Source organism: Otolemur garnettii, unplaced genomic scaffold, assembly GCF_000181295.1.
Source record: "Otolemur garnettii isolate 467f Iridium unplaced genomic scaffold, OtoGar3 scaffold00093, whole genome shotgun sequence".
NCBI lineage: Eukaryota > Metazoa > Chordata > Mammalia > Primates > Galagidae > Otolemur > Otolemur garnettii.
Window position 1 is genome coordinate 5,972,315 of NW_003852488.1, and position 13,655 is coordinate 5,985,969.

Sequence of the window (13,655 nt, forward strand, 5' to 3'; positions counted from 1 at the left end):
CCCAGGAGTTGGAGGTTGCTGTGAGCTGTAATGCCACAGCACTCTACCCAGGGGGACAGCTTGAGGCTCTGTCTCAAAAATAAATAAATAAATAAATAAATAAATTGAGAATTATCTGCATTTTAAGGAATTAAGTCATTAGAGCTGTTTAAATTCATCAGTTAATGTTCCACCGTAGACTACGACTGAATTTAATTTTATAAAAGCATTTTTCCCAAAGTGTGTTCCTTTCTATCATACTTCTACAAAATGATTTTTTAAAAGAACTGTTCTTTGCATAGACATTTCTCAAAAGAAGACATACAAATGACCAACAGGTATATGAAAAAAACTGCTTAACATCACTAATCATCAGAGAAATGCAAATCAAACCGTAGTGAGATATCATCTCACCCCAGTTAAAATGGCTTTTACCAAAAAGATTGGGTGAGGATGTAGTGAGAATGCTGGTGAGCATGTAGAGAAAGAGGAATCCTCTCACACACTTTGTGGGAATGTAAACTGGTACAGCTCCTATAGGAAAAAGAGCATGGAATTGTCCCTAAAAACTAAAAATAAAACTACCATATGATTCAGTGATTCCACTAATGGATATATATTCAAAAGAAAGAAAATCAACATATTGGAGAAACATCTGCACTCCCGTGTTTATCTCAACACTATTCACAATTGCTAAAATATAGAATCAATCTGTGTACCCATCAAATGAATAAATAGATGGAGAAAATGTAGTATAGATATACAATGGAATATTATTCAGCCATAAAAAGAGTAAAATCCCATCATTTGTAGTAGCATAGATAGAACTGGAGATTGTTTTATTAAGTGAAATAAGCTGAGCATCTTCTCACTCATATGTGGGAGCTAAACAGTAAAACTCACGAACATAGAGAATTGACCGATGGTTAATAACATCTGGGAAGGCTGTGGTAGGGGATATGAAGTGAGGCTGATTAGTGGATACAAATACAGTTAGATGGACTAAGACCTAGTGTTCAATAAATCAGTAGGGTAACCACAGCTAACGTTAACCTACATTAAAATTTCAAGCTAGAATAATTCATAAAGAAGAGATAAATATTTAAGCTGATGGGTATCCTGATTATTTTCATTTGATCTTTACATATTCTATGACTATATAAATTTTTTCTTTTGCAGTTTTTGGCCAGGGCTGGATTTGAACCCACTACTTCTGACATATGGGGCCAGCGCCCTACCTTTTTGAGCCACAGGTGCTGCCCAATATATCAAATTTTTATATGTACCCTGAAAATTGTTCATCTATTATATATCAATAAAAATATCCTCTTAATACAAAGAAATATAAAAGAGTAAAATTAAACAATGTGTTTAAAAAAGAGTTTTGCAGTCTAACTGAGAGATGCTACAAACTCTACTTGCCATGACGATGATACAGTGTATATATATTGAAGACTTAGAAATTGTACAATAAATAAGTTCAATAATCTTAACTGGAATTTTCCAAACTTAACCATTGAATCTTTTTTGTTACATAACATAAATTATCATACAGGAGAACAAGGCTTTATGAAATATTTGTTAAGAACTAAAACAATTTCTTATATAATTGTATATGTTACATATATAATATATAAATATATGTATATTACACATACATAATATATAAAAAGAGACAATAATTTACTATGTAATATATTTTTGCTTCACCAAAGAAATTCCATAGGGCATAGAAATATGCTATCCTATTTAATTTTTAATCTGTTAGCAAACTTTCAAGAACTACAACTAATATATAACGAGAGAAAAGCTTTAAATTATTTTATTAGCACATTCATTTGCATTTTTAGCTCTGTTTCATGTTTGTTTTTAAAAAAAAAAAAAAAAAAAACAGACTTGACACAAAACCAAAACATGAAACTTACTTTTTGGAAAGTAATTTAGCCCCCAAGAAAATAACAACTGCCTCAACTCCAAGGGCAGCAAGTATTATTCCATCATATAATACAGCTTGTTCTTGAGTCCAGGCATACATATCCATTGTCAATGGAGTGATGATGCTAAGAAAAATAAAAGAGAAATTATTTTTATTTTATTTAAGTCATAGTAATTGTTATACTTAAAGTAAAATATAAGCTTTAGTAATGATACCTACACATTCAAGAATTTTCATCCCTCTTAACACTGACACCAGACCTAGGTAAGCAAAAGTTTGAAGACATTTTAACCACATTTTGTTGTTATACACAGAAGCTACTAAGTTTGCCTATTCATGTTTTTCTTTTTTAATGTATATCTTAATTATATAACATAGTCACTTTTGCAAAAACTCTAAAAAATAGTAAAAAGTAACAAACCAAACCAATTGTAACTCCTACCATGCTAATATAACTAAATAATCATGGTTACATTTTGGATTAAATTGGTCTCTTTTCAATGCAATAATGTCACTATTATTAAGTTAGTAGAACTTACTGGATTCCTTTTACTCTTCCTCAATCTCTTCCATCCCTCCCTTTGACTTTACATATTTTTCCTACTACCTCTGACTGTCATTCTTTATGACTGTGTCCTTCCTTGACAAGCTTCTTTTCCTACATTCTATCTCCTTCTATTAACTGACTACAAAATGAGATTTATATTTTGTGTAATATTTTTTAAAAGAACAACATCATTTAAAATTTTGAAATTGTATCTTTCTAGAAAATCAAGTAAAAATAAATAGATAAAACTTTGAAATCAGGTGAGCTAATACAAAAAACAGTTTGGTAGTTTTTTAAAAAGTTAAACAGATAGACAAGGCACGGTGGCTCATGCCTGTAATCCTAGCACTCTGAGAGGCTGAGGCAGATGGATTGCCTGACCTCAAGGGTTCGAGATCAGCCTGAGTAAGAGCAAGACCCTGTCTCTAGTAAGAATGGAAAAACTAGCTGGGTGTGGCAGGCATCTGTAGTCCCAGCTACTCAGGAAGCTGAGGCAAGAAGGTCACTTGAGCCCAAGAGTTTGAGGTTGCTGTGAACCATGATACCACAGCACTCTATCCACAGCACAAAGTGACGCTCTGTCTCAAAAAGAAAAAAAAAAAAAGTTAAACAGAAGTACCAAATGATCAGGTGGTGCCCGTGGCTCAGTGGATAGGGTGCCAGCCACATACACCATGGCTGGCGGGTTCGAACTCAGCCCAGGCCTGCTAAACAACAATGACAACTGTAACAAAAAAATAACCAGGTGTTGTGGTGGGCACCTGTAGTCCCAGCTACTTGGGAGGTTGAGGCAAGAGAATCTCTTAAACCTAAGAGTTTGAGGTTGCTGTGACCTGTGATGCAACAGCACTCTACCCAGGACGACAGCTTGTGACCCTGTCTCCAAAAAAAAAAAAAGTACCAGATGATCCACTCCCAAGTATATACCCCAAGAACTGAAAGTAGAGACTACACCAGTTACTTATACTTTATAGCATATATTGATGTTCAGAGCAACATTATTCACCATAGCCAAAAGATGTAAATAACCCAACAACAGATAAATGGACAAATAAAATGTGGTATATACCTCTAAGGGACTATTATTTAGCCATAAAACATATGAAATGATGATACGTGATAAATCTTGAAAACATCATGCTAAGTGAAACAAGGCAGACAGAAAAGAAAAATATTGTATGATTCAACTTATATGAGGTACCTAAAATAGGCAGATTCATAACAGACAGAAGGTAGAATAAAGGGCTTGGTGGAGGGAAGACAGGGAGTTACTGTTTATTGGGTAGAGTTCCTGTTTAAGATTCTGAAAATGAATAATGGTCATGATTATAAAACATTGTAAATGTACTTAATACCACTGTAAAAGTAGTTAAAATGGTAAATTTGGGCCAGGCATGGTGGCTCATGCCTGTAATCCTAGTACTCTGGGAGGCTGAGGTAGTTGCTGTGAGCCATGATGTCACAGCATTCTACTGAGGGCAACAAAGTAAGACTCTGTCTCTAAAATAAATAAATAAATGAAATGAAATAAAATTGTAAATTTGATGTTATGTATTTTTTACCACAATTAAAAGTTACCCCAAAACTCAGATGAGTTCAAACTTTCAGGTATCTCAGTAATTTGGAAAATAAAAAACATCAAGCAAAATGTCATAATGTACTGATAAGGGAATAGATGAAGTTGTCAAATGACAATATCACATAGTCTATGTGAGTTTAATAAATACAAACACACAACATAGTAACTACACACACATAGTAACTACAATGCAACTATAATCATGACCATTATTCATTTTCAGAATCTTAAACAGGAACTCTATACCCAACATACAAAAAAATGTTTGTAAAAATAAAAGAGTATATGTGGAAATACAGTATAATGTTTAGAATTTTTATAACATGAACATACTATTTTTATAATTTAATGGAAAAAAAAATTTTTTTTGAGACACAGTCTCACTTTGTTGCCCTCAGTAGAGTGCTATGGCATCATAGCTCACAGCAACCTCTAACTCTTGGGTTTAAGTCATTCTCTTGCCTCAGCCTCCCAAGTAACTGGGCCTACAGATGCCCTTCACAACACCTGGCTGTTTTTAGAGATGAGGTCTCCCTCTGGCTCAGGCTGATCTCAAACTCATGAGCTTGGCCAATCTAAACTCCTTGGCCTCCCAGAATGCTAGGATTACAGGTGTGAGCCACTGTGCATACCTGGAAGATTAAAAGACCTTAAAAGATTATTGACCTTTATTTATCAATGAAGGTCAATAAAGTCTACACAAGGCAGAAATTTTGCAATATACTAAATTTTTTTTCAAGATTAGGGATTAAATAAATTTACCAAGGAAGAACACAGTCATAAAGGATGACAGTCCGAGGTAGTAATTATGATATAATATACTTTAAGCTGTATAATTCAGCTTTTTCAAGATACTTTAAGCTGTATAATTCAGCTTAAAGTCTTTTATATCATGACATTAACATTTTATGACTATGTTTATCATAAAACTCAGATGAGGGGGAAATATTAGTGAAACAGATTCCTTAACAAGAAAGTAAGGTAAAGAAGTAAGATTATGGATAAAGAATGAACTACATTCAAGTTAAAAAACATAACTTCTACATACACTTTTTATGTCATGGTAAGAGAAATATGACTTACATAAAGTTTTAAATAACATCTATCTGCCTAATTAACACTACAGTAAGATTAATACATAATATCAGGTTAATAATAATTATCATATTAATTAGTATGAATTAATCAGTAAGATTAATACATAATCTGATTTAGATGAAGACAGAATAAAACTTACGTTTCAAAAAGGGCAAAGATAAATAGAACCACAAAAAACAGAATATTAGTGGCCACAACAGCAACTTGATCGACATTTCCTTGAGAAATTTCAACTTCATCTGTGTTTTCTATAGATAAATAGGAGAAAAATTATATTACCTTTATATTTAATTTTTCTTATGACAATAAAATAATGTAGGAATTATATATGGCGAATTCTAAGAACAAATATTTAAAATCATTTTTAGGCTTCAAACTAGTTTAACAGTAATGGGATTTATATGATAGTAATAATTTTTAAATGCCATTTAAAAGTAATTTCCTTCCCAGGAGATATATTTAAATCCAATTTTCTCAAAAAATACACTTATGTTCTATTTGATGTCTCTAAAACCAAAATAGGAATGTATTTTGTAGAATTCTATAATATGCTGGTATCATACTAAACACATCTACTTTAAATTTCAGTTGCAGATATTTTTTCTACCTTACCTAAATCTTCAATTTACAAGAGTTTCATAAAGAATTCAAATAATACATTAAATCAGCTCTGTTTCCTTTTTTTTGAGACAGACTCTTAGTATATTGCCCTAGGTAGAGTGCTATAGAGTCACAGCTCACAGCAACCTCAGACTCTTGGGCTTAAGCGATTCTCTTGCCTCAGCCTCCCAAGTAGCTGGGACTATAGGCGCCCCCCACAACACCTGGCTATTTTTTTGTTGTAGTTGTCATTGTTGTTTGGTGAACCCCTCACCCCTGGTGTATGTGGCCGGCATTCTAGTTGCTGAGCTATAGGCACCAAGCCTAAATCAGCTCCAATTCTATGATTCACTTCAGTGGGACATATATTTGGAATTTCAATGCTATCTGAAATTAGTATTAGTAAAAATCCCTATGTTTTCCTCCAAAGATAGCCACATTAAAAAAAAAGAAAAAAGACTTGGTGCCTGTAGCTCAGTGGTTACAGCGCTGGCCACATACACCCAAGCTGGTGGGTTCAAACCTGGCCCAGGCCAGCTAAACAATGACAACTGGAACAAAAAATAGCCAGGTGTTGTGGCAGGTGCCTTTAGTCCCAGCTACATGGGAGGCTGAGGCAGAGAATCACTTAAGCCCAAGAATCTGAGGTTGCTGTGAGCTGTGATGCCACAGCACTACTTAGCGCAATATAGTAAGAGTCTGTCTCAAAGAAAGAAAGAAAAAAAAATCCCTCTGTTCTCATCACCATTTAAAAAATTCTTATTACTAATACATCTTAAGTAAAAATGTTTAAAATCCTGATGTTCTGGGAGGCCATGGCACGTGGATTGCCTGAACTCACAGGTTCCAGACCAGCCTAAGCCACAGCAAGACTTTGTCTCTAAAAATAGACAGGCATTGTGATGGGTGCCTGTAGTCTCAGTTACTTGGGAGGCTGAGGTGAGAGAATCGCTTGAGCCCAAGAGTTTGAGGTTGCTGTGAAATGTGACGCCACAGCTCTCTACTGAGGGCGGCAAAGTGAGACTCTTGAAAATAAATAAATAAATGAAATAAAATCCTTATGTTATCACTTATATTTCTGGAAAGAAATAATCAGGATTTGATGATGGTTTTATAAATTAAGAGGGCAAAGTAAATGCACTGACTTTTCATCTGGAACAATGTAGTTAAGCTACATACTCAATTTAAGCTATTCCTGATATGTGAGAAGCACATAGACATATACATCTACCCATATGTGTCCATCACACTGTTTTGTAATTCATCTACTTATTCAGAGTAAATCAAATATCTATTAGAAGAATGTGTAGGCTCAGTGCCTGCGGCTCAAGTGGCTCAGGTGCCAGCCACATGCACCTAAGGTGGCAGTTTCGAATCCAGCACGGGCCTGCCAAACAACAATGATGGCTGCAACTAAAAAAAAATAGCCGGGCATTGTGGTGGGCGCCTGTGGTCCCAGCTGCTTGGGTGGCGGAAGCAGGAGACTCGCTTGAGCCCAGGAGTTGGAGGGTGCTGTGAGCTGTGATGCCACAGTACTCTACCCAGGGGGACAGCTTGAGGCTCTGTCTCAAAAAAAAAAAGAATGTGTACATTTATGTCTTTGAGTATGTGGCAGTAGGAGGTGGGGGGGAATGATTTTCCTAATATGCAGTAAGTTTCTATAATTTTTTTCACTATAGTGCCTTCCTTTATATCTTAAGATTCTTAAGGAGTTCCTCCTCCAATAGTAAGTATACATGCAAATAGTCTGCTATACTTTGGGGGAATTAAGCTCCTTAGATACTTAGTAAAGACTATATGATCTTCCTTTCTAACCATGTAAAGAGAACTGGTCCAAATCCTTTTTCAGGGTAGGCCCTGATCCTTGTGGCCGTCCTGGATAGACTACTCTGATTTTTATCCCCACCTAAAAGGCAGTCTTTACTTCTTCAAATCAAATATCAAAATTGCCCCAAATTAGACTGCAGTTTGCTTCAAAATATGTGGTTAGTTTCCTCTACCCTCTTCCTACTGCTGACTTCAATGGGGAACTCAGAAATGTAGCCTAGACTGTGGGAATTGACTAGGTATCCTAATAATAAGAATCTTAAAAAAGACTATATTAACACATAGATTCAATTCAATTCTATGTAATTGGGAATTTTAATCCTATCCCATGATAATGTCTTTAAACTTGAGTATCTTTAAAATTAAAATAATTACAGATGTTTCTTACCAGATACATTATATGCAAATATTTATTGAAATTTATACGTGATTCCATTTTATAAAAATTATTTTGAAGTAGCTAGAAATCTCATGAAAGAAAACAGATGTCTCCTCTAAACTCACTACCATTTCTGCTTTACAACTGTGATACTGTTGTAGTTTCTCTCAGAATAGCCAGGGGGCAAAGTTGGAGCAAGGAAGAAGGGCACACTCACACATTCGTTTCACCCCATGAATGGAGGGGGGTGGCAAAACCCCCCTATTGTTACCCATCTCAGTCATTCTCCAAGCACTCACATGCACACAACTCCAACCCATTTCTTAACCTGGGCAGTCTCTATTTCCCACTTGAGCTGCCACTCAGCCATAGGAGGCAAACCAACTATCTCCTAGGCCCTATGAAGGGAGGTCCAACTCCACCCTCAAAGTTCTCTCAGTCACATCATATCCACACCCTCTCACACACCTCTCAACATACCTTCCAGCAATCTTATGCCCAAGGAGTTGATCAGGCTCCTTCTTCCACTAAGACTGTAGTGGAACCCCCAGATTGATCATACCTTGCCTTAGACTTCTCCCTGTGTAGGTACCTGTTCCTGCATGTGAGTTCCTCCTGGTGTTTGACTCCTTGAAGACCTGCCGATGGGGGTCCTTTCTCAGCCCAGTCAAGGTAGCCACACAGGGAGGCCAAACTGCCTCCCTGGCATGCTCAGTGGTTCACGTCGCCTGGGCCGATCAGGGGCCCCCACGTGGGTGTCCAGAGGATTGGCAGCAACTATCAGGTGCATGTTCTCTCCAAGGGAGATCTCGCTTCCCAGTCAGGTAACCAAAAATGTTGCAGGAAGACAAGGCCCAACAGAGAGAAAGAGCACCCAAACACCACGTTTATAAGAGGAAGGGCTTTATTTACCAGCCAGAGCTTACAGCATAGATTTCTAAATAGCTGTACTTCTCGACTGGCTTGGTTTTTCCCTTTTTATCGATGGTTAAAAAGTTTCACCTCACAGGTACCCTTCTTATTGGTTAATTTGAATTAAGCAGGAGATGCTATTCCAGTCTCTACAGAATTATAGGATTTCACAGAACTTGGAAATTTCCAAGTTCTAGGAAGTGAGTTACCATGGAGAGGACCACACAGGTGTATCTTTGTGGTCTCCTTGAGAAGACCTGTTCTCCTAGACCTCACCCTTTTCAGGTATCCTCTCTCAATAGGAAGGAAATATTCTTTATGCTGTCCAATACAGTAGCTGTGATTAAGGGAGTAAACAACTGCTTGAAACAGAAAGACACATTCATTTGATAGCAAAGTTACTAAAGTAATTCCAAGAAACTCTCAAAGATTTTCAGATATTGGCTCTTGGAAGAAAAGATAAAGTGATTTTTAGCAGTGGTTTTAACATTGTTAATTATGAACACCAAATACCTGTTATGGGTATGCTTTCTTTAAAAACAAATCAATTTAGTTTACATTCAGCTTTGAAGATATTCCCCAATCACACACTGTAGTGTCCCCAGAAGCAAAATACAAGTAAATACCAAACAGAATCATTAGAAGTGCTTTCATAATGTTACAGTAATTCAAATAGGCTAATAATAGTACCTTCTTCAAAATTAATATTTTTACATTGTCGTCCTGAGTCATCCACACGATGTTCTCTTAAAAAGAAAAACATAAATATATAAATATTTTAATCTATGAAATGCTTACTATAATAGAGAAATGGTTGAAATTTATTAATAGCATTCTATTTTTTCACATTCTAATATACTTTGTTTCATTGGCTTCTGAGTAATGAAATTATTAGCAATGAGATATAACCAACAAACTTAACAAGATAGAAGTTACAATTCTTACTATATTATCATATATAGGTAAAAAGAAAAAAAAAACCAAGTCATCTAAAAATATATAAGATCTAAGTCAGGCATGGTGGTTCACGCTTGTAATCCTAGCACTCTGGGAGACCAAGGTAGGTGGGTGGCCTGAGTTCAGGAGTTTGAGTCCAGCCTAAAAATAGAAAAACTGGCTAGTTGTTGTGGCTAGGGCTTATAGTCCCAGCTACTCGGAAGGCGAAGGCAAGAGGACTGCTGAAACCCAGAAGTTTGAGTTTGCTGTGAGCTATGATGTCCTGGCACTCTGCCCAGGGTCACAGAGTGACTCTCTCTCTCAAAAATAAAAACAAACAAAACAAACAAACAAAAAAATAAAATAAAATAAAAAATACAAGATTTACCTTAGTATTTCAAGTTTTTCAGTTATTTTAAACATTAGCTATGTTTTTAGACTATTGGATAAAGCACTCTAAAGAATAAAAATAACAAAACTTCTGTAGTTTTAGAAAATTTTAATATATAACTAGTAACCTTTGTATTTAAGGCTGATATTAATCCATTAATCTACTTAAAATGTTGCTTTCATACCATTCCTTTACTTAGAAACATATAGTTAATAAATGAAGACCAAACTTTGAATCTGCAAAGACTTTTGTAATCTGTTCTCATTTATCAGGCTGTCCATTACATATACTTTAGTTGCCAATACCACATGCTTTGGCTGATTAAAAAATATAACACAACTATAGACACCAAAACCCCCCAAAATTCATAAAGACAATTAGACTACAAAAATTACAAAGCTTATTAAATTTCACAGTCTCCAGAAGCAGTTTTATCATTTCTATCTAATTACCTTAATATAGCAAAGATCAGAATAATATTTATAATTCCCAGGAAGGCACTGAGTAAAACTGGTGCTGTGTACATGTTTATCTGCAGTTTGATCACATCCCATGTCACGCCTTTTTCTCCAATGAGTGCAAAACAAGTCTGAAAAACTTATTAAAATAAAATACACATAGAAAAATTATTATATGGGAGGAGTGGGCTAAAAAAATTAATATAAAAAAATTTACCACAGACTTTGGAGTAACATTATAGCATCATCCAAATATGTCATGCTTTCTAAATAGGCATAAGAAAACTGATTCTTGAGGTGGAGGATAGAAGTTACTCTTTGTATTTATATACAAAAGCGAGCTCTATTTTTTTTTTTTTTTTTTTTTTTTGCGGTTTCTGGCCAGGGCTAGGTTTGAACCCACCACCTCCAGCACATGGGGCTGGTGCCCTACTCCTTGAGCTACAGGCGCCACTCCTTTGTATTTATATATAAAGCTTAGATATATATGTAGCACCTAAAAGATATATGATAGATACAGTACTAAAATTTTATGGAAGGGAATGATCAGGGAAAAAAGTGTCTAAGAGGGCTCCTTAGGGAGAACATAACAGAAAAAAGGTAGAGAAACACTAATGCATGTGCATTCACAAAGAACTGTACCTAAAATAACTTGTCAGGCTTGGCGCCTGTGGCTCAAGTGGCTAAGGCACCAGCCACATACATCTGAGCTGGTGGGTAGGAATCCAGCCTGGACCGGCCAAACAACAATGATGGCTGCAACCAAAAAACAGCCAGGCATTGTGGCAGGCACCTGCAGTCTCAGCTACTTGGGAGGCTGAGGTAGGAGAATCGCTTGAGTCCAGAAGTTGGAGGTTGCTGTGAGCTGTGATGCCACAGCACTCTACCCAGGGTGACAGCTTGAGGCTCTGTCTCAAAAAAAGCAAATAAATAAATAAATAAAAATAACTTGTCAGAATCATTTTTAGAAAAACATCTCCAGTGGAATTTTTTTTTTTTTTTGGAGACAGAGCCTCAAGCTATCCCCCTGGGTAGAGTGCCATGGCATCACAGCTCACAGCAACCTCCAACTCTTGGGCTCAAGCAAGTCTCCTACCTCAGCCTCCCAGGTAGCTGGGACCACAGGCACCCGCCACAACGCCCGGCTATTTTTTGGTTGCAGCTGTCGTTCTTTTGGTAGGCCCAGGCTGGATTCGAACCCACCACCTTAGGTGTATGTGGCTAGCGCCTTAGCCGCTTGAGCCATAGGTGCTGAGCCACCACTGGAAATTTAAAGTATGCAGTTTCTTCCACAAATCATCTATAAAAGTTTAATCAATTTTATTACAAGAAAATATTACATTCTGAGTAATACTCTATATATTATTGTGTAGAGGTACTTAAATTCTAATTATTTTCATATCATTTAAATTTGAATTTGTGGCAAAAATTAGATTGGAATAGTACTAGTTTGCTCTCTCTCCTGGTTGAGATTCTATAAGTGGCTCTATAATAATATGCATGGGATCTAAAGGTGATGATTTAGATACTGTACCTAATGCACTTAGAACAGTGCCTAGCATACAGAAAGCATTCAATAAATGTTAGTGTTTGTTGAGTAGTTATTAAAATTAGAACAATTGCCTAATCTCTTGAGGCTTATACTTACTACCTATAACACAACATGTTTATACGACATAATCTTTAAAATGCTTTTAAGGTGTTCATAAATATTTACTGAGACCCTAAGTCTGTATGGCATACTGTGCTAGATACTACAGATAGACTGGGAAATAAAAAAAGACCCAGACATGTCTTCATGTATTTTATAGTATGGGATTAAGGTTCAATTATTCCAAATTTATGCATATATATATTCCAGAATATTACACTGAAATATTAGGTTTTGGTAAATGATAAATTAGATTATCTTCTGTTGAGCCTCTTTTTTTGGCTAAATAGAAGGAAGTAATGGAAACTGAGGTGGGGATGGGGTGTTAATGATAAAGTAAACTGAGCTGAATTCAAACTGATCACATTCATAATTGTAATATTAAAAGTATGGACCAATTATACATTTTTCAATATTATTCTAGACATAAAAATGACAAATTTATCTACTCACTTAGAAGAAAATTAATTTGTCTTGAGGAAGTATTAAATTTCATTAATTTTTTTACACTCAGCAAAACGGTGACCTTCGACAATTTACTTAGATTCTGTATGCCTTGGCATCCTCATCTGTAAGACAGGACTAATAGTACTAAGTTTAGAGGACTGGTGTCAGGGTAAAATGAGCCTAGCTTCACTGCTGTGTCAAAAAATAGTAGTTTCCCTCCTTTTCCCTTCAGCTTTGAGGTTTTACACTTAGATTACACTCAACATTTGAGCCTCAAAAGTTTTCCCAATTCAAATTTAAGTAATAACAAGTGAAGAACACCTACCTGGACCTAGAATAAATCCTAATGCTTGACATGCACTTGTATTTGCCATGGAACTTGTTCTTTCCTGAAGGGAAGTAGCACCAGCAATATATGACCTAACAACTGCTACATTTCCTGAAAAGGACACAATAATACAGTTTTAAAAATTCAATCTAATTTGACTTTATTCAGAAGAAGAAATATTAGAATAGTATAAGTCATTGCTTCCTTTTTAAAATACAAAGCATGTAAGCTATTTGTATTGATCATATGCATAAATTAATGGAACACAGTACTTTTAGTAACATAAAAACACAGCTAAACATTTGAGTGAATGAAAAGTAATATAAACATATCAAACCTTTTTTCATTATTCATTTTCATTATTCATTCATTATTTCATTCACTATCAAACTACATAAGTTTGATAGACTGTGTGATAGTCAATTATTTCACTTCCAAGAAAACACAGTCATTAGCATTCTTTCTGATTCACCTGTCCAAGTTTCAACTTGTCTTAATGGTACCATTGGGCTTCACTTGTTTCTATCCACATGGATTTTACATTTCTTGATTTTTCTGTATTTCAAAACTTTTGTAATGACCCACAT

The 13,655-nt window shown here is 35.5% G+C and overlaps 1 protein-coding gene across 1 annotated transcript in view; it reads right to left on the reverse strand.

Moving 5' to 3' along the window:
• The window catches only part of MFSD8 (major facilitator superfamily domain containing 8), a 39,423-nt gene that overhangs the window by 9,728 nt on the left and 16,040 nt on the right, over nucleotides 1-13,655 (reverse strand). Inside the window, exons 5-9 of the mRNA XM_023516571.1 lie at nucleotides 13,066-13,179; nucleotides 10,637-10,781; nucleotides 9,548-9,603; nucleotides 5,279-5,387; nucleotides 1,905-2,039 (exon numbers count right to left, since the gene is read on the reverse strand). Coding sequence (XP_023372339.1) covers nucleotides 1,905-2,039; nucleotides 5,279-5,387; nucleotides 9,548-9,603; nucleotides 10,637-10,781; nucleotides 13,066-13,179 — 559 coding nt within the window. The remainder of the gene's footprint in view (nucleotides 1-1,904; nucleotides 2,040-5,278; nucleotides 5,388-9,547; nucleotides 9,604-10,636; nucleotides 10,782-13,065; nucleotides 13,180-13,655) is intronic.